Source organism: Tubulanus polymorphus, chromosome 2 (assembly GCF_964204645.1).
Source record: "Tubulanus polymorphus chromosome 2, tnTubPoly1.2, whole genome shotgun sequence".
Classification (NCBI taxonomy): domain Eukaryota; kingdom Metazoa; phylum Nemertea; class Palaeonemertea; order Tubulaniformes; family Tubulanidae; genus Tubulanus; species Tubulanus polymorphus.
In genome coordinates this window covers 3,222,399-3,241,484 of record NC_134026.1, presented here as the reverse complement: position 1 = coordinate 3,241,484, position 19,086 = coordinate 3,222,399, and the positions used below count along the sequence as shown (strand labels likewise).

At 36.5% G+C, this 19,086-nt stretch overlaps 3 protein-coding genes across 6 annotated transcripts; 2 read left to right on the top strand and 1 right to left on the bottom strand.

Moving 5' to 3' along the window:
- Positions 1–12: 12 nt before the first annotated feature.
- LOC141898261 (DNA polymerase nu-like) lies at positions 13–10,972 on the bottom strand. The gene is made up of 20 exons (XM_074784089.1): positions 10,822–10,972; positions 10,329–10,739; positions 9,825–9,919; positions 8,667–8,885; positions 8,151–8,155; positions 7,690–7,859; positions 7,486–7,601; positions 5,397–5,600; positions 4,909–4,992; positions 4,325–4,480; positions 4,055–4,238; positions 3,213–3,293; positions 3,021–3,135; positions 2,826–2,908; positions 2,520–2,591; positions 2,292–2,351; positions 2,068–2,178; positions 1,680–1,755; positions 1,241–1,308; positions 13–831 (listed from the first exon to the last, which is right to left on the bottom strand). The coding sequence occupies exons 1-20, from the start codon at positions 10,970–10,972 to the stop codon at positions 716–718; spliced, it is 2,577 nt and encodes an 858-aa protein (XP_074640190.1). The 3' UTR covers positions 13–715.
- Positions 1,748–14,354, top strand: LOC141900064 (uncharacterized). Of its 3 annotated transcripts, none has more exons than XM_074786775.1 (2): positions 1,748–1,805; positions 13,015–14,354. In XM_074786775.1, the coding sequence occupies exon 2, from the start codon at positions 13,041–13,043 to the stop codon at positions 14,181–14,183; it is 1,143 nt and encodes a 380-aa protein (XP_074642876.1). In that variant the 5' UTR covers positions 1,748–1,805; positions 13,015–13,040; the 3' UTR covers positions 14,184–14,354. The 3 variants fall into 3 exon arrangements, with proteins under 3 accessions (XP_074642876.1, XP_074642878.1, XP_074642877.1); XM_074786777.1 differs by lacking the exon at positions 1,748–1,805 and adding an exon at positions 4,634–4,770; XM_074786776.1 differs by lacking the exon at positions 1,748–1,805 and adding an exon at positions 4,903–4,980.
- Positions 14,355–15,110: 756 nt separating this feature from the next.
- Positions 15,111–17,886, top strand: LOC141899633 (tubulin epsilon chain-like). Of its 2 annotated transcripts, XM_074786051.1 has the most exons (11): positions 15,111–15,224; positions 15,347–15,420; positions 15,510–15,629; positions 15,714–15,829; positions 15,902–16,090; positions 16,161–16,281; positions 16,396–16,574; positions 16,666–16,809; positions 16,889–17,029; positions 17,102–17,276; positions 17,575–17,886. In XM_074786051.1, the coding sequence occupies exons 1-11, from the start codon at positions 15,200–15,202 to the stop codon at positions 17,731–17,733; spliced, it is 1,443 nt and encodes a 480-aa protein (XP_074642152.1). In that variant the 5' UTR covers positions 15,111–15,199; the 3' UTR covers positions 17,734–17,886. The 2 variants fall into 2 exon arrangements, with proteins under 2 accessions (XP_074642152.1, XP_074642153.1); XM_074786052.1 differs by lacking the exons at positions 15,111–15,224; positions 15,510–15,629 and having other exon boundaries at positions 15,374–15,459.
- The last annotated feature ends 1,200 nt before the right edge of the window (positions 17,887–19,086 follow it).

The window sequence follows — 19,086 nt, the reverse complement described above, 5'->3', positions numbered from 1 at the left end:
TTTCCTTTATATATGAATTATTAACAGTTCGGCAACACTAAACAAGCCGCACGCGATCATCAATAATAAATAATTTTATTGAACCATAACAACGTAAATGTAACGATAACAATGTATTTTGGAACAAACACGAAGAGAACTTATGGGTTGGAATTCATTTCTTTAAACATTTTTAATTGGAAACGCATGGACCATTTTCAGCCGCGAAATTCACCAAAAGACATAAAAAAACTACTGCCCATCCTCCATCGGGCGAGTCAAGCGATAACATCAGGTTACTACCACAGACGCAATGGCGCGAATGGAAATATATAGGCCTACCGCTTCTGGCATGGCCAACCCATGGACTCATCACTAACAACATAATTTTCAGATATTTTGGCCGCAATTTTTCTGGTCCTTTACTAAAACTTTCCCGAACCCGGACTAATTTTGTCGGTCGCAGTTTGTTCGAGTAAATTGAAATTTCGTACAATGTATTTGTGCGTAACTCAAATCATTAAAAAACCACTTTCCATTAACCACTTATCGAACATCCATGATAAAGTTCAATATACAAAAATCAACTTCAATCAATGCATGTATGACATCACATATCTATCGCAACTGCTTCAATTAGTAATGAATCGATGTCTGGTTGATTAGTTTCCATCTGATCTGATGCTGCTGCTGCTGCTGCTGCTGCTTCTACTGCTGCTGGATATTGCTGGTACTTTCAATCCATTTGCGCCCAGTTCTTGCCTACATTAACGGCCACTGTTAGCGGCACGGTAAGAGTAACTCGATCGCCGCACAGACCGCGGCTGTTCTCCATCACATCGTGAATTATACCTGAGACGAGAAATAGAATGGAATTTATCGAATCGAAGAAGCTCTATTATCCACGGATAGCGTGAACGGGCGAACGAATAACGAACTGACCGACAATCCTATACAGGTTGTTGGCAAAATGCAAATTTAGAAAAAAACTGATTTTGATGTCATACAATGTCTAGCAAATGACAATTTCCGTGGGTGACACCTGCTTAATGAGAGATACCATCGCCACAGAATATACATGTATATATTGCACAACGAGTACGTGATAACGTTATGCCAACGTACATAACTTACAAACGTAAAAGCAAATGACAATTTCCGTGGGTGACACCTGCTTAATGAGAGATACCATCGCCACAGAATATACATGTATTGCACAACAACAGGATAGAAAATTATCTCACAACCAGCATTTTCGTACCTTTCACAGCGTCGAGTTCTTCGTCTGGAACTTCAAAAAGAAGCTCATCATGAATTTGAACTATCAATCTGAAATGAAACATTATCATTTTTGATTACAGATAATCCAATGCGCAAATCTTGAATTATTCCCAACCGAAGGCCGATGGGGTTCCCTCAAATTTTGAATTTCCCGGGGAAATTCTGAAAATCGCGTTAGCGCGATTTCGAGATACAGAATATTCACGTAAAATGGCTCTGATATGTTGTTAAAAAAAATTGTGGTCAGAATAGAAGATCAACGACCTCCAAAACCCCATTCAAGAACCGGGCCTGTCTCCTGGACCATGTGAAATGATGAAGTTACTGTAATATTTTTGATGGGATGAACTTTTATGTGAAATCGTGGTTGTGACGATGTGACGACAGGTGTCTATCTGGATGATAAAACGCACGCGTACCGCGATCTAAACGCTCTGTCGTTTAAAACGTGAACAACTTGAATCATTGCAGCTTTACACAAGTCAGCAGCTGAACCTAAATTTCAATAATCCGCAACATTGGATTTTTGAAAGACGATAGAAAAGGTAAATACAATTATTGTATGTCGTGATTATTGAAAGCAAAGGTGAAAATTGAAGGTTCTTTTACCTAGTATAAAACTTAATTATCTACAAGATTCGAACAATTTAAAATCAATGTTTGCATAGTGAAGTTTTTGATCAATGAGCTAAATAAATTGTATTTCTAAACTGACGGGAAAGGGATAAGGCATTTTTATGAAAATGGACAGTAAAGATTGTAAACAACGGGGTTATCCTTCTTATTTCGTGAATTTGATGAACAAACCTTGTACGCAAAAATTGACTGCTTGTCGTTCAGCCTGCGCTCGTATGAAATAAACATCGTTGTCAATATTAGGAATCAATCTTCGTCGCTTGAATATCGTACAAACATAGCCTGGAAATTAGAGAAAAAAATCACAGAAATATAGAATTAGAAATATTATAGAATACACGATACATTACAATCAACCTATTATTATCTGAAAACTTTTTTCGTTTCCGAATCACCTGTCGTTTTGCACTGATTTATGCATTGCTTCGTAAACGCACGAATACCGGGAAAAGTATCTGAAAATGATGATAATAATAATGATATTTTATCAACGATTTAAATTACAATTTATAAAGTAGCCAAAATATCATGATATAAAACGCTGGATGATTAGAAAATCAAAATGTGACAAACAGATATGTAATCGTTGATAATGTGTATACAAGTATTTATACGAACCAGACCTAAAAACGTGTTCATAATTTGCTTCGCGTTTTCGGGTGAGGTTTTTAAATAGTCGGATAGCCTTTCCTTCCCTGAAAAACACATGCGAGATGCAGAATATTTCCGTATTAATTTCTGCATCGTAGATATTCCAAATAAAGTCATCAGTTTAACACCATTCGGAACAATCGATTTTAGTTACTAAAATCTCTGTAGAAAATGGGGAAAACTCAATAATTTGAAAAGGGTTTTAGTTTTGAAAAAACACTCGTTCGTTGACTGAATTGTTCACACCGTAGCAATAGATGGATTTTTCATAAGCTTACCAACACCATACATTACTGAATACACGATCCTTTTTGTTTGTTCTCTGTTCGATTTTGTCACCTGATTCTGCGGTTTTTTCAGCCTGTAATATATAAATCTGTACATGTCGGAGATTGTGATTCGCATTTAATTCAAATAAAACGGCAACGATTCGGAAATGAATGATGGAAATAGGGAATATTTGCGCCGTGTACCATTTTGCAGATAAATCAACGAATATGTCCGAACAAACGACTGAATTGAAGACTTTAAGCAAGGTCTGGTCACCACTCAGATGGGCCAACAAACGCAGCTCAATCTGCTGGAAATCTATATGAATTATAAAGACGTCCATTAAAAATCACATTAAGAATTGGTACTATCCAATCGGCGCGAACGCGTCTTACCTGCCGCCAGAAATGACCAGCCAGATCTACTGACGAATGGTTGCCGTGCGAATATTTCATATTCATTGCCATCACCGCAACCTGATTCAAATTTCAATTAGATTATCACTGGATGGGAATATTCTCATACACCGTATTCAATCAACATATCAATCAAATACAATCAAGAATAATGAAATAGATTGAATCGCTATTGATATCGAACATCTTTTCGAAACGTGATCCATTCAATTTCTTCGGCAATTACGTCGATACACGAAGGCCAGGGATTCCCAGTGTTTCCCAATGAATTTATCTATAGATAGATATTGAGGCGGTTTCGATCGAACGTGTTCAGGTTCAAGAATGTCAATTCCTCATTGCAAACCGGCCTGTATACCGGACTTCTGATATATTGCGCTATATATATATATATATATATATATATATATATATATATATATATATATATATATATATATATATATATATATATATATATATATATATATATATATATATATATATATATATATATATATATATATATATATATATATATATATATATATATATATATATATATATATATATATATATATATATATATATATATATATATATATATATATATATATATATATATATATATATATATATATATATATATATATATATATATATATATATATATATATATATATATATATATATATATATATATATATATATATATATATATATATATATATATATATATATATATATATATATATATATATATATATATATATATATATATATATATATATATATATATATATATATATATATATATTCGCCGCCTATGAAATTTCATTTACCAGAAATTGTATCGTCAATGGCACTCACAAGCACGGGTTGCTTAGGAATAGATTGGATATTCGGTCTGGCTGAAGTTAGTCTACCCGTAGCCGCAGAAGTGTGTTCCCACATAGTACGCAAAACGCCATCTCGATTTACGTACGGTAGCAAACCATCAATATACGTAGATTTCAATTTCTGCAACTGAAAAATGCAAACGCAAGATTCAAATCTGAAAGCTCGGATACTTATAGAGAAGTGCTGATGCCCCGGATTGCTGTGATATTTACTTGTCTGTATTCAAGTATTATAGCGGGAAGCGGGTGAACCTCTTTTAACTGATGAAGCACCGCTTCCGATGTTGATTTCTCCTTATTCACCGTTGTCCGAGCAATTTTCCTCGATTTATCGAGCATTCTATCGAGTTGCAATTCTTCAAAGATAACCTAATGCCAAAAATACATATTTTGCTAATGCGTATAATGCACTCATACATATTTACACACGGAAAACACGGACAATTTCCAACTGCTGGTATTTATCCTTAATTGTTCATCAATGAAGCAATTCAAACAACGGAAAAAATTCAGCGGGACATGTTTTGAAGAGCTGGATGAGAGCCCGCATAATATAGGAGCTATTTTACACGTATGTGTGTATGTATGTAGAACACGTCACTGGGGCAAATTTGGTCGCATGTATGTACATAAACGGATATTAATACGCTGAATCAACGGTAGGTTTTTAAGCTTAATATCCGAAGATTGGATCCATCTTGACGAAAGTCGTTCCAAAACAAGTGGGTTTTTATAAGGCGAAATCTTACTATCGTCGGAGCAATATAAGGAATATTCGGAACAGATTAGAAATTCACCTGGCGTAATTGTGGATGACTGTTGATCACAAATATTCGTCCTGCCGCTTTATGCGCTGCCGTTTCCAAGCAGTTAAGTTTTCTCTAAGGAATGAAATTAAGAATCCATGATTCTTTTATACATGGCCGGTGGCTTAGCGGAATTAGCGGCCGTTTTTTTCAATCAAATGTTTTTGAAAGAAACATAGGAAAATGCAAGCAATAATACTTGAATGCTTTATTTTAAATAACGATTTTAAATGCCATAGCATCGATTATTCAAAATTTTCTGGGGCAGGACCCCAGACCTTCGCCACTTTGTGGGTGTCTGTGACAACCAATTTCTTCTTATTCAAAATGCACCCTCTTCAAATTTTCTAGATCCGCCTCTGCCTGTGAGCTATGGGATTTACATTTCCACAATAGCGATTCATTATTAATGCTGATAGTCTGCGATACAGATAGTTATATACGGTAGTAATCGAAGTGACCGTCGATAAGTTACGTACCTTGATCACATCTCCGAAGTAATGCATCACTCCCTTGTCAACTCGTATTCCTTGCAATTCCATCACCGCTAGAATAGGACACAGCGGCATTTCAACTTTCGTGAATATATCCCACAAGTCGTTGTTCACTAACTTTCCGGACAGGTTTCCCATCACTTCGTGCAACACAATCAGATCGGTGTTTATAACTGCAGCTACTGAAAGCTAAAATCGTCGATGTGAAATTAAGTTGAAAGACATTCTTTAAAGATGCAAAATATGATTCAGGTAACAGCTTATAACTTTTTTCAAACGATTTTTATCTCAGAACTATAAAACTAATTGTTCATTTCAATGATTATGAAGAACATGTTTTTTGACTTAACTGCTGAAAATGAAATTGTTACCGCTTTAACGGTAACAATTTGATAATCGAGTAAAGTAAGCTGTTGTTCCTGTTACAAAGTTTGATTTGATTTGATTTGAACACTTTATTTTTCAAATATAATTTACAGCATAGTGTACAAAGCATAATACAAAATACAGTAAATTAGACCTGGAGGGGCCTGTAGAAACTAAGGAATAGTTTGTATAAAACAGGTCCCTCAAAAGAGAAAAGAAAAAAAGAGAAATGCAATAAAGAAAATAATATGCTCACAGTCAACCCTTAACACACAAAATGCAATCAAAGTAAACTATGATAACAGCTTGATTAAGATATAATCATTTAATAAGCCAGTTATTTTCTGAAATATTCCAAAAACAATAATTTTAGTTCGAATAACTGTATGATAAAATCAAGCACAAAGTTGCTTTCTATAATTTCTTAGGAACAGTTTAGAATTTTCCATGTTTTTTAGATTTTCACTGATGTTATTCCAAAGTAAAGGGCCGGATACTTTTACTGAAAATTTTCTTCTCAGACTATTGAAAGAAAGTGTTTGTAAATCTTGACGTCGCCGAGTATTGTGACTGTGGATTTGAAAATTTGGTTCCAATAATTTTCGAATGATTTCGGTAATTCGGAGTGGACAGATCTGTAGATAAAAGTACCTAGCTGAAGTTTATTAATATCTTTGAGCTTGAGGATATTAAAAGCTTTGAATATAGGGTCAGTGTGCGCCAAATAATATGAATTAGAAATTAGCCTGATAGCTCTTTTTTGCAATACAATTAATGGCTGAAGTTTATTTTCAAAATTTCGTCCCCAAACTAAGTTACAATACTGGAGGTAAGGATCAATAAGCGACAAATAAAGGGTACGAAGAGAACTCACTGGCAGCTTATATCTTACTCTATTTATTATACCAATGCTTCGAGAAACTTTTTTTTCAACTGATTTTATTTGATCGTCCCAGGTTAGATTTCTGTCAATAAAAACTCCAAGAAAATTTGTGACATTGACTTGTTTGATCTCTATATTGTTAATTGATATTCTCAAGTTATGTTTCAATAGTTTACCGAACACCATAAATGACGTCTTCTTTACATTTAATGACAGCTTGTTTGTTTGAAACCAGGTATACAATTTTGATAATTCAATGTTTACTGTACGTACTAATCTGTCTAAATTAATGTCACTATAAAAGGCATTTGTGTCATCGGCAAACAATATAAGTTTTAACACATTAGAAAATTTAATACAGTCGTTTACATATAATAAAAAAAAGCAAGGGACCTAAAATTGAGCCTTGGGGTACTCCAGTTTTAACGGTACATAACGAGGATTTATAATTTTGAATTTGAACAAATTGTTTTCTATTCTTCAAATAGTTTTCAAACCAGTTGTTAGAGATGCCTCTTATTCCATAAAAACATAATTTTCTTAATAAGATTTCGTGATCAACGGTGTCAAAGGCTTTTGATAAATCTAAGAATACCCCAATAGTTGATTTGTTTTCTTCTAGATTTTGTGAAATTTCCTCAGTTATTAATGTCAAGGCCATGGCAGTTGATTGGTTCTTTCGAAAGCCGAACTGGTTTGGTTGAATGATATGAAACTTGTTACAATATTCGGTTAATCGATTATACACTATCTTTTCGAGAATTTTAGAAAAAGAAAGTTATCTCGGTAAGGACGAAAAAGGAACGCGTTTAGTTTAATACGTACGTCACGATTTTTGACATGCGATTTCTGACAAATCTCTTCGAAACTCATCGGTGCATTGTCAGCATCGAGCAGCCAGGCGGCAACTTTCACATCTAGAATCTGATACTTCACGGCATCTTAAAGCAAAACATCACTGAAATCAGTATCCGCGGCGATACTTTTAACGTTTGCAGAGATTCATTCAGTTTTGTAATACACCCAAACCTGTAGGTGTGATGTATTCGTATTTCAACAATTCTCGGATTAGTTCCTGTCCATTGTAGCATATTTTACATAAATCTCTTGATCGCAGAATTTTATCGAGAAAATCTCTGTAATAAAGAGGAGTCAAATATTTCAATATCCCGGTAATCGTTATCGGTAATCTGTATTCGCTACAATATAAAACAGTTAAACACTCGCCTTATACCCAGCGTCCAATTTTCATCGTTTCCTGAGAATCTAAGCAAGTATGGTCTATCGGTAGCTGAGCGTTTTGAGGGCAAAAGCAAAAGGCCAATTACCTTGAACAGAAATCCACATGTTTATACCGAAAACGTTTAGCAAGCGATGTCGAGGAATGAATGCGATAAGGCTCTCTCGGAAACACTCAAACAGGGTGGCCACTTTCATTTGACATGCTTTTTCCCAGACTTTTCCCTGATACGCACGTTGTTTTCCCTTACTTTGCCTGCGTAGAATCCAATCAATAAACACAATCAAGTACGTAAGACAAATGGAAATTGATTGATTTTACGCGCAATTTAATAGCTCCAACAAATTCCCGTGACTCTCTGATTTCCATATAAGTGGCCATCCTGTCAAACCAGTGCCCGACTATCGTGAACTTCAGTTTCTGAAACTCTTGAATTTGTAAAAGCGACGTGCCTGCACATTATGATGAAAGTTTGGCTTTTTTGATCGCCTATTTCATCAAGAGTTAAAAATGGCTGCACGACACTATTTGGTGGTACCCAGGGGCCAGTTTCACAAACATTACTAACTCCTAAATCGATAGAAAATAAGTTAAATTGATTTTAAAAAAATCTAATGGATTTTAGAACCTCTTCTCAAACTTTACCCCGGCTACCGGGGCTTCGTATTTTGTGTGCGATGACATACGGACATGTGCATCTTTTCCGAGCACGGGTAGAACTCGGCGTGGTTCCATGCAGGTGACTCGACACGATTTCGATATTTACTTTATGAGCGTCTGGCTGCGACAGTTGAGTTGTCATATTTTCAAACAGCAATGTTAGCGCAATCTGTTTACAGTTCAAAATGTAATCTTTGATGTCGTCGTTCAGTTGTTCAGCTCGCGATATTACAGCGCAAGCCAATTGATTCCATGTAACGTTCTCACACGATTCTGATTTATCGGAATTTTCATGTTTCTTCAGTTTTGATCGTTCAACTGAAACCTGTAAAGCATACCTATTCCTAGTAATCACACAGTTATTAGTAGAATCCGTTTATATATAATTCAGAATTTAAAATTAATATTCCTTTATCAGATAAATAAAATAGCATGTACATTTATGATCTGAGATATACAGGGTGTCTCAGACAATGGGTTTTCGTAGCTTTTATTATTCATCAACTATGATTTTAATTAACTTTTTTTTTGGGGGGGAGGGGGTGGGGTTACATCGGTAGACATGGATGTATGATGCAATATTCAAATGCAATGATAGGCAATGCATGGCTGAGCACTGCCATATTTCTAACGGACATGAAAATGGAGTCAAACCAAAACAAGAATTAAGGATACGTTTATCGTTAAATAATCACCACCTGCCATTTGAGACATTGATTTGAAATTACCGAATCGCTGGATCTCACTCAATATATTACGTTTTCCTTTGGGGAATTGTAAAAAACCAGCAAAATCTAGGACTCAAGTGTAGGAATAGTAACAGATCTCGAGATCCGATACTAGATCCGATAAGTCAAAATTCTGTGAAGGAAACGAGACATCGGGCTGTGAACTGTACATTAGTAAAATGTTTACCACACGCTGAATGAGTTCCGGAGCAGCTTAATCAGCAGAGAGGATCAACGATTTTAGCAAGGAGAATTCTCTTTCAGTTGATTCAATTGTCATCGTCTAAAACGGCAGCTTGTCACTGATCAACTTTCACAATGAAACAATCCTTATTTGTCGTTTTGTTCGACTCCATTTTCGTGTACATTCAACAACATAGCGCTCAGCCATATCGTTGCATTCTTTCCATCCTCAAGCACCTAGGTCTACGAGCACCCCCTCCCGCAAAAAAATTAATTACAGCACAATTTGTTAATGAAAAATGCTCCGAAAACACAATTTTTGAACACTCTGTATATCGAAAATAATGAATTACGCTGATGTGCTGACGCATCTTGGAGACTGTTTCAGCATCTGTCTTAGTCTTGCTTTTGGAAAAGTTCTGTTTGTCGCGACCATCCAGAAGTTCTTCTAAATGAAAATTTTAATTCATCTTAGAAGCTATCGTATATCATACATATAAAGAATCTCTTGATGTAATTTTTATTGTATGTATATAATCATACATTAGAAACTGACTGAAAAGCCAGGCGTTAAATCAGATATCGTTGCTTACGACAACCATATCCTCGTTCGAAATCGAATACCGTACCGGTATTTTTTTCAGATTAGCAATATAGTTTAGACTATAGGGCCTACGTGTAAGCTTATATGTATGTGATTTTTATGCCTTTTACAGCTGCATGGTACTTTACCTAAAAAGCCCAATCGACTGATAGATCAATGCACCCAAGAAAACAGTTACGTATCATACAATCATCTGCCTAATTTGACTTGATATGGAATTTACAGAAAGAACCACGTCAATGAATTTAAATACCGATTTGAAGTAAGTCAGCATCGTCCATAGTTCTCTTTGGTCCCTTCTTCAGAATAGCCGCCGCGTTTTGTTGGGACGCCTTCATTTTACGAATTGATTCTTGACGGACTTTCAATTGACGCCTGAGAACTGATTCAGTGGTATTTGCAGTGATGGGTTTGTTCTCCGTTTTCGCAATATCGATTAGTGGCCTTCTCGGCTTAAGTAACGCGGACTCTTTTAGATTTGTTTTAAATCTTTTAGACACTCCACCAAACATATCATGTAATGTATATCTACCACAAGGTTTCTGATCGTGTTTCGGGTCGTTTTTATGGAATAGATTATTCTTGTCGTATGTTGGTTTCTCGGCGCATAAACCGCTATGATTGGTTTTGTTCATTTTTGGGTTTTGATCAAAACGTAAACATTCTGAAAAGAATTGAATAGCTTGTATAATCAGCCGTTTTAGAAAAAGAATTTCATTCATTTATTCCCGATATGTTTAGCCTACCACCAGAACCAGCCCGTTGCTGATGAGTTGATTTAAGTAGATTCATACTTTCTACTTTATTGGCATCTTCATATCGGTCAAGCATTGTATCAAGAATTGATTCCAATTCAGTATCTCTTCTTGCATCTTTAGATTCTCTTACAGATTCCATGATAACAAAGATCTTATAAAAAGAGCACTGGACGATCCCAACCAACAACCAATAATATGCCAACAACGGCGTCAAACGCGAAAACGTAAAATTCGTCGAGATTTTCCGGTGTCCATGTGACTTAGAAAATCTAAATCTAATTTCTCTGGGAGAGTAAGATTCTTAAGGGTTATCGTATCCAATACAATACGAGGCTCATTTCACCATTACGTTAATTTTTCACTTGAAAACGAGCGCAAACGTCTTATTTATTGATAGCAGCATGATGCATTCATTCACGCATCGCTGGTTTCCGCCACATTGAACACACTCACGCACCACAGCTGGCTCCCTGTATCGGTGACTGGTTGCCGCCTATTCTGCATCGTCAACATCGCCGCTTACATAAATTGAATTACAGATTTGACACGTCCTATTTTCGGGGGGGGGGGGGGGTAATCTAGGCCGTTAGTATCTACCTGTTTCGATACGCAGTCAGTACGTCATACGTAATCTGGAAAAGTGCCTAGAGCCCGCGCATACAACAAAACGTTTGTTTCACCAAAACAGAAAATGGCGTTTTTCACAAAACGTTTTTAGTAAAACACCCTCAAACGATGAAACGTTCAACGCATACGGCATGACAAAAACGTGCAGAAATCGTTTCTTGCACCATGGGATCCATGGAGACAACTATGTACTCAGGTTATTCACATCAATTTTTGTATATATCATGTGATGCAGGATGCTCCCTGATTGGTTATTTGGCCGTGGATGTTTTGCAAAACACAGAACATCCAGCGCACATGGGACGAAAACGTTTTCGACGACCCAAAACGTTTTTCGCAAATCAAGCAGTGCTTGTTTCGTGAAAAACTGTTCTGTTCGGTGTTTTGTGTTAAGACTCCAACGCACATCGAAAATGTTTTTCACGAGGAAAATCTTTTTTTCCCTTGTGCATTGGGCTTAGATAATTTTCCTAAGTTTGTAACATTTGTGAATTTATTTTGAATGATCTATAAGTGCGTAGCGTCGGGTTAGCATTGGAGTCATTGAGATTTGATGGTCATTGACATATATCCCTACATAGTCGTTTATATACGACAATGAGACTAATGAAAGTGTTGATGTAATATTCTACGTACCTACAAACCGTGAGACACAGCTCTGAAAAGTTCTATCATCGATCAGCATACCGGGATATTACATTAGTTAATACCATGTTGCCTGGGCAACTTAGGCGTCGCAAAGATAAGTGTAATTTTCTTAAAATGCATATTTCTGCCATTATGGTATTCTCAGCTTCTTGATGAAACAGTATCTCAAGGGAAGAAAAGTGAAAGATAATTTCGAGCGTCAAGGTACAGTGATCGCATCACGCGATAGTTTTAAATCTTCTTCTGTGCATGGCATCTTACCGGTTCTCATTTATTCGGATTTTGAATCTTTATTAGTTTCAAATTGAAAAGTCTAAAAAATGAGCATATGTATTAGGAAATGTGTGTATGTTCGTTTCAACTGATATAAAAACATTTCAGTCATCTGCAGTACATTAACGACCGTTTTCTATTTTTTTCTGTGTTTAAAAGTGATTACTCTCTAATTGTCTAATATGAGTTTACCCGGAAGTAAATGAAATGAAACAAGGGGCTTAGAAATAGCACAATACGATAATCAGCCATGACGTAAATAGTAACATAACTATCGGAATACAACAAAAAAACCACGTCCTCATTAAAACGACGAGCTGCTAATATCACCAGGCTAGGGTAAAGAGCTTCTATAGTGTGTTTTAACGGATGTACAAATTGAAGCAAGGCATTTGCATTGAATAGATTGTAATACAATCTCACGGTAGCGTAGTTGGTATTGTAAATAATTTTGTTCAAACGGATATCGAATAAGTGAAACCGAAGATATTAAAGTATTAAATTTGTGTGAAATAGCAATTACCGAATTCGACGGCACCTAGCGAGAAGTCTACGGCATTTTGCTGGCAATCTCCTAAGAGGTTAAGCTTGGCCTAACTGTAAGTCAATATTTGTTATTTTCTCATCGTTCAGGTGTGCCAGCAAGAATACGAGAAAAAATGGCGCAAGTGGTGAAGTTCCTGCTTGCACGATTCATCCGGAACTATCTCTGGAAATCTATTTTCTCGCTCACCCTTGGGCTGATGATAGTCTACTTTCTGTCAACGTTAGGCCGGCAGCAACAACATGACATTTACAGGAAAATGCAGATACCAGTTGTGGAGAAAAAAATCCTAGAAATCAATTTACAACCCGTAATGAACAGCAATGTTGCACTTCCATTCGTGTATAACAACAGTTTACGGGATGACTTGGTTAAACATGTTAAATGGGATGATAGCGTCAAGATACCTCATATCATACATCAAACCTGGAAAACCCGAGCCATACCGAAATTCAATATGAAATGGATCGCGAGTTGGGCGAAATATCACCCCGACTGGAAATATTACTTCTGGACCGACGAAGCGGCAGCGAAGTTTGTTAAAACTAAGTTTCCACAGTATTACGACATATTTATGAAATACGAAAGGCCCATTCATCGTGCTGACGTCATCAGATATTTCGTGTTATATTATTTCGGCGGTGTTTACGCAGATATCGACGTAGAAGCGGTAAAATCGCTGAATCAACTGACCAAAGATCATTATAGCGCAGTCAGTCAGGAACCGTGGGTCCATTCTAGATTGTACTGGAATGTCGATCGTTTGCCCTGCAACGCGATCATGGCATCGTCTGCCAGACATCCATTTATGAAACTTTTAGTCGAAAGTATTCCGCGAAATTACTACGGAAACAAACTGTCCGACGTAATGAACAAAACCGGACCTATGATGGTCGATCGTATGCTTTACGAATACGAAAGGGTTTATTCGCGTAAACCGTTTAATTTGTCGAACACGGTATATCTAGCCGAACCGGACGTGTTTAATCCGTCCTACGATAAAACCCAGCAACCGCGCCTTATGAGGATTTGTAACAATCCAGAAAAATATCTCAGCCGAAAATATGACTTGCAACGCTGTAAAAGAGAACGCGAAAACGGTTTCGCGAATATCATACCCGAGGAAGCGTACACCAACCATCATTGGATGCACTATTGGGTCGGTGACAAAGTCTTCCTCGATATCATCAATGATGATGACTCCATCGATATCAAACGCGTCATACCAAACGCTGTAGACGCTTCGACTTTGCTCTGAAACGAAAATAATGTGATTTGTCAAACTCTGCCCGGTTCAATTATCAATTTTATATGTGGTGGAATGTTAATGCTTGATTTTTTATTAGCAATCCGATTAGTTATCAGCTTTTACTTCTTGTCGTCTCGTAGACCGTGGAAATCCACATTTCATAGTGTGTGTTTATCTTGTATACTGTATATTGTATTGGAAACTATTAAATATGCTTTGCACCAAATCTTCCTCAAAATCTCTGATGTGTCTTCTTATGGTTCAACATCATTTTCATACTTTCTGAAATTAACATATTGTTGATTTTAAAAACTGTTCCATCTGGTCGCGGCGTATTATTTTCAGGTGCTTGGATAATGATTTAGAATAAATTGTTGGAGCCAGAAATAAGATTAACCGCAGCCATCGGACTTTCTTAACTTGATAAGGACACCTATATACATACAAAGAAAAGGAATATTCATGACCCAGAAATCCTTCTCCGTTAACTTCAACATACGTAGAGGGCGTCCCAACAAGGCTAACACTTGCAAAAATGAGAGGATTCTAAAACTACAGTATACAGAATGAAGATTGCCTCATCACAGGCATAGCGTCATCACACATATACCAGATAAACTAAACATGACATCTGTGAGCAGTTTCCAAACGCAATTCTCATAGCGGTCAATCCCCCATTCATTTGGTTGAATGTCTGGAGCTAACGGACAGTTTTGTGTCTGAAATACTCCTAAATATTCATTTCTATTATAACGATAATTCGAACTGCGCGATTGATTGGGTGTTTTAGCTCTCTATGCGCAGATATTCCTGGTGTCGGAGCTATCCTATTATCTATCCGTACGCCACTTTCAGTTCAGCGCATCACTGGGAACCCGTCATTAAAGAGGTACTCTCCATTCGCCGAGTATGTCCCTACAGCAGCCCTCCTGTGTAGCTATATGTCCCCAAAACAAACGCAATTTGATATATGTACAATAAAAACGTGTGTTTCTCACGACGATTCACTAGCTGCATAAATTGTTATGACACAATCTATAGTTGTCCAGGGTAAGTTAGCAATCAACATCACTGGTACCAGTATCTATTTATTGTTTGTGGTATCGGTGGGTATTGACGACAAGTTTTTTTGATTCACATATGTCATGCAACTTTCTTTGATTTTTCTTCAGTTGGTCAATGTGGAAATCAAATCGGATACCGATTTTGGGACTTGGCATTACGTGAGCACGCTAGTGTTAATAAGGCAAATAGAAACTTATCGCTGAATATCTAAATAAATGAGGTACTTTTTTACTTGAATTTAAAAGCTTTGGTAATTATTGGTATTTATAGTCTGGTGTCTATGATGAATCGATCAGCAGCTTCTTTAGAAATGTTGACAGTCGCCACGAGGATTTGTCTAACATTGAACTCGGCAATCAGAAAGGGAAAATAAAATCACTGAAAGCGCGAGTAATGTATCGAATGATTTCACTTATTTCATATGTAACATTGTAGCTTTTACATCTATGATGAATTTTTCTAATGATTTTTCAGGCTGTACTCGTAGACATGGAAGAAGGCGTGGTCAGCGAAATGTTGAAAGGTCCTTTGCGTGAAGTTTTTGACCATCAGCAATTCATAACCGACGTTTCTGGTTGCGGAAATAATTGGTAAGCCGAATTAGAAATATCATTTAGATTTTTCTAAACACTAGGTATACGAATTGTTTCTCATTGTTATAGGGCTGTAGGACATAAGATGTATGGATCACAATATCGTGAACAGTTATCAGAAATAATACGACGAGCTGCGGAATTCTGCGATTGTTTACAGTGTTTTTTCATCATTCACTCAATGGGTGGCGGCACTGGTTCAGGAGTCGGAACATTCGTTCTCAATCTGCTTCAGGAAGAATATCCTGACGTTTACAGGTAAATTTTCATATTCAGTTGATGAAGTTGAATCTATCGTATTTTATTAATTTATTTTCTAATAAAACAGGTTTGTGACGGCTGTCTATCCATCTTCAGAAGATGATGTTATAACCTCCCCGTATAATAGTGTATTAGCGATGAGACAATTGACTGAACACGCCGATTGTGTTCTACCTGTAGAAAATCAGGTGATTTGAATCTTAAACATTTTTTCGACTAATTAAGCTCCGACTCAAAAAGTAGTCTACTGTATATCAACAATCGGTTTAACTATGCTTAAAGAAGTTATTGCTTGATTTAAGGCATTAGTAGATATAGTGAACAAAATACAGCAAGCAGTTCCAACGTCAAAAACAGGAAAGAAAACCTATGGTCCTAACACCGGAAATCTCAGCGGAGTTGGTGACAAAAAAATGAAAGACGAAAAACCTTTCGATACAATGAACAATATAGTCGCAAATCTGCTGTTGAATATGACGAGGTAAAATTTCCTGATTAAAGTGTTTTTAACTTAGATTAGAACATGAATATAAGTTTTCTCAGCTGGATATTAATCGCGGTATTACTTACAGTTCTGCTCGATTTGAAGGCTCACTGAACGTTGATTTGAACGAAATAGCGATGAATCTCGTACCATTTCCTAAACTTCATTATTTAGTCGCTAGTCAGAGTCCACTGTATTCGGTCGGAGGGGATCTGAGATTACCACCGAGAAGGTATCGATTATAAATTTCTATTTCTTCAGCTTTCTTTAACGAATACCCACCAATCCATCGGACTGATTTTCATTTGTAGACTTGATCAGATGTTTACCGATGCATTTTCACCTGATCATCAGTTAATCAAATCAAATCCAAAACACAGTCTTTACCTCGCCTGCGCTCTGATGGTCCGAGGAAACGTTGAAGTTTCGGATATTCGCAGAAATATCGATAAGTGAGTTCAAATATGTTCTGTCTTAATATAAAATAAGCAAAATTGTATATCTTATGTTTGTTTCTACATCAGGTTAAAACCGTCATTGAAATTCATTCATTGGAATCAAGAAGGATGGAAAACAGGATTGTGTTCAGTTCCTCCAGTTGGTCAACAATATTCACTGTTGACTCTTGCTAATAACACTTGTATCCGACAGTCATTCACCGATTTGCGAGAAAGATTCGAACGACTTTATAAACGAAAGGTAAGAAACTTATGAGGAAATTTTTCCGATGAAATTTCCACTAAACGGACTTTATCGATTATTGTACGAGCAGAACGAAGCCTCAAACAATTAAAGCCGCTGAATCTCGATCAGTTTAATCCGGATTTCAGTCTAATTCATTCGTTGCTCCATGTATATATGATTAATCGAATGTTAAATACTATGTTTAATTCCATTTTCTGGATTAGTTTCATCGGTCCCAAATAATCCGAATTTAACGGGTTCTAATAATTTTTTACTGGCATTAAAGATACGTCACTGCTTTCCATTCTTGCAGGCTCACATCCACCATTATACACACATAGATGGAATGGAAATGTCCGATTTTACGCAAAGTCTTGAATCATTGAACTCGATTGTGGCCGAATACGGCGACGTCGAGAAACAGATGATGAATATCGGACAGGAATCTGTACCTCGATTGAATGTACTCTAAAAAATGTTTCCTCAAGTTATTAATGTCTGTTTTGTAGTGATGTGTATCGTATAACTGCTGGCCAGTTCTTTGCATTTATTACTCATTCCTAATTTGGTAGCGTCATTTGTATTTTTGAAATATGATCACGATTTTATCACTTTATCAATATATGTCAATAAAGCATTAATATTAAGTTATTGTCTTGTCAATGTCGGAAACCTAATGTGTTTGATATGATCAGGTGTATCTTACCTCTCAAAGATGTAAAAGTATATCATCTACCAATGGCATTTTCGACATCAATAGGACTGCAAAACTCGATCCTCAATTTCCTATTTTGCAAACGATCCTGGCATGATAGAGGCGTGATACGACAAACCACTATCCACTGAATTTCTTAATTCTTTTGGATGTGTTGTAGGAAAAAATGTTTAGCAAGGATTTGAATGAGCCTTCGTCGTATAAGTGGATGACAAAGTGTATATCGACTCACAACACCGAGTGCAGTGTGATGTGATGTGATGAAAAAATGAAAAAAGTTTTTAATGGAATTTGTGAAAACTAAACGATCCGATTACACCGACGATGATTCAGATAATTGCCAAGATACAGAATACAAGACAAATACTCTATACAAACTTGATACATATTTTATATAGAGCCAAGACACCTGGTTCCAGAATCCAAACTGAATTACTGTTAGATTCCATATACGGTAAGCAAAAGCATAAGTCCTGGCTCTGGAATTGGTGCCTGCATCTTGGCCTTGGGTGAGCGGTGAAAGTGAAAAATAGATGAAAAACAGAAGCAGGACACATAGATGAATTATTGTTAAAGACCCTTTGTTAGGTTTATTCACTATCCTACTGAAGAGATGATTGTGTACAAAGATTGACATTTGCCGATATTGTACAGTAATAATGACTAGAATCGAGCTCTATAACAATGCTGGTGTGCCAGTGCCACTGTACAGTGAATCCGGTACACCAGCAACGTCCACTGTGCACGCGTGGACGTTTTGTATACCGGTACAGAAAATAAAAATATATCTTAGATATTCTTCAGAGCCTTCATCAGTCGTGTGCGCGTGTGTGCAACCCTTGCACGCAATCACTTTCCATTCACTTCATACAAGGGTACTCATAATATATTCCATCACTTCAAAGTCCCTAATTGCAATTTTATACACACAATGGTTTAAAAACATTCCCAGCCGTGAAAGCTGCTAAATTTTAATCCGAGCAAGTGTAAAAACTGGTTCCTAATAACTGATGCCTCGACGTTTTTTCAAATATCTCTAGAGAGCTGCTTGCGTATCTCGATGCTTGCCTAATTTAACATTCAAATATCAAATCAAGTGATGACGATTTG

Bases quoted from the DNA above. Each gene is read 5' to 3' on its own strand.
- LOC141898261 (XM_074784089.1), bottom strand. From the start codon at position 10,972: ATGGAATCTGTAAGAGAATCTAAAGATGCAAGAAGAGATACTGAATTG. The intron at 3,136-3,212 runs GTAAGACGCGTT...TAATTCATATAG, and splicing joins CTGGTCATTTCTGGCGGCAG to ATTTCCAGCAGATTGAGCTG. The intron at 2,179-2,291 runs GTGATTCGGAAA...TCTAATTTCCAG, and splicing joins AAATCAGTGCAAAACGACAG to GCTATGTTTGTACGATATTC.
- LOC141899633 (XM_074786051.1), top strand. From the start codon at position 15,200: ATGACACAATCTATAGTTGTCCAGG. The intron at 16,575-16,665 runs GTAAAATTTCCT...TATTACTTACAG, and splicing joins CTGCTGTTGAATATGACGAG to TTCTGCTCGATTTGAAGGCT. The intron at 16,810-16,888 runs GTATCGATTATA...TTTCATTTGTAG, and splicing joins CTGAGATTACCACCGAGAAG to ACTTGATCAGATGTTTACCG.
- LOC141900064 (XM_074786775.1), top strand. From the start codon at position 13,041: ATGGCGCAAGTGGTGAAGTTCCTGCTTGCACGATTCATCCGGAACTAT.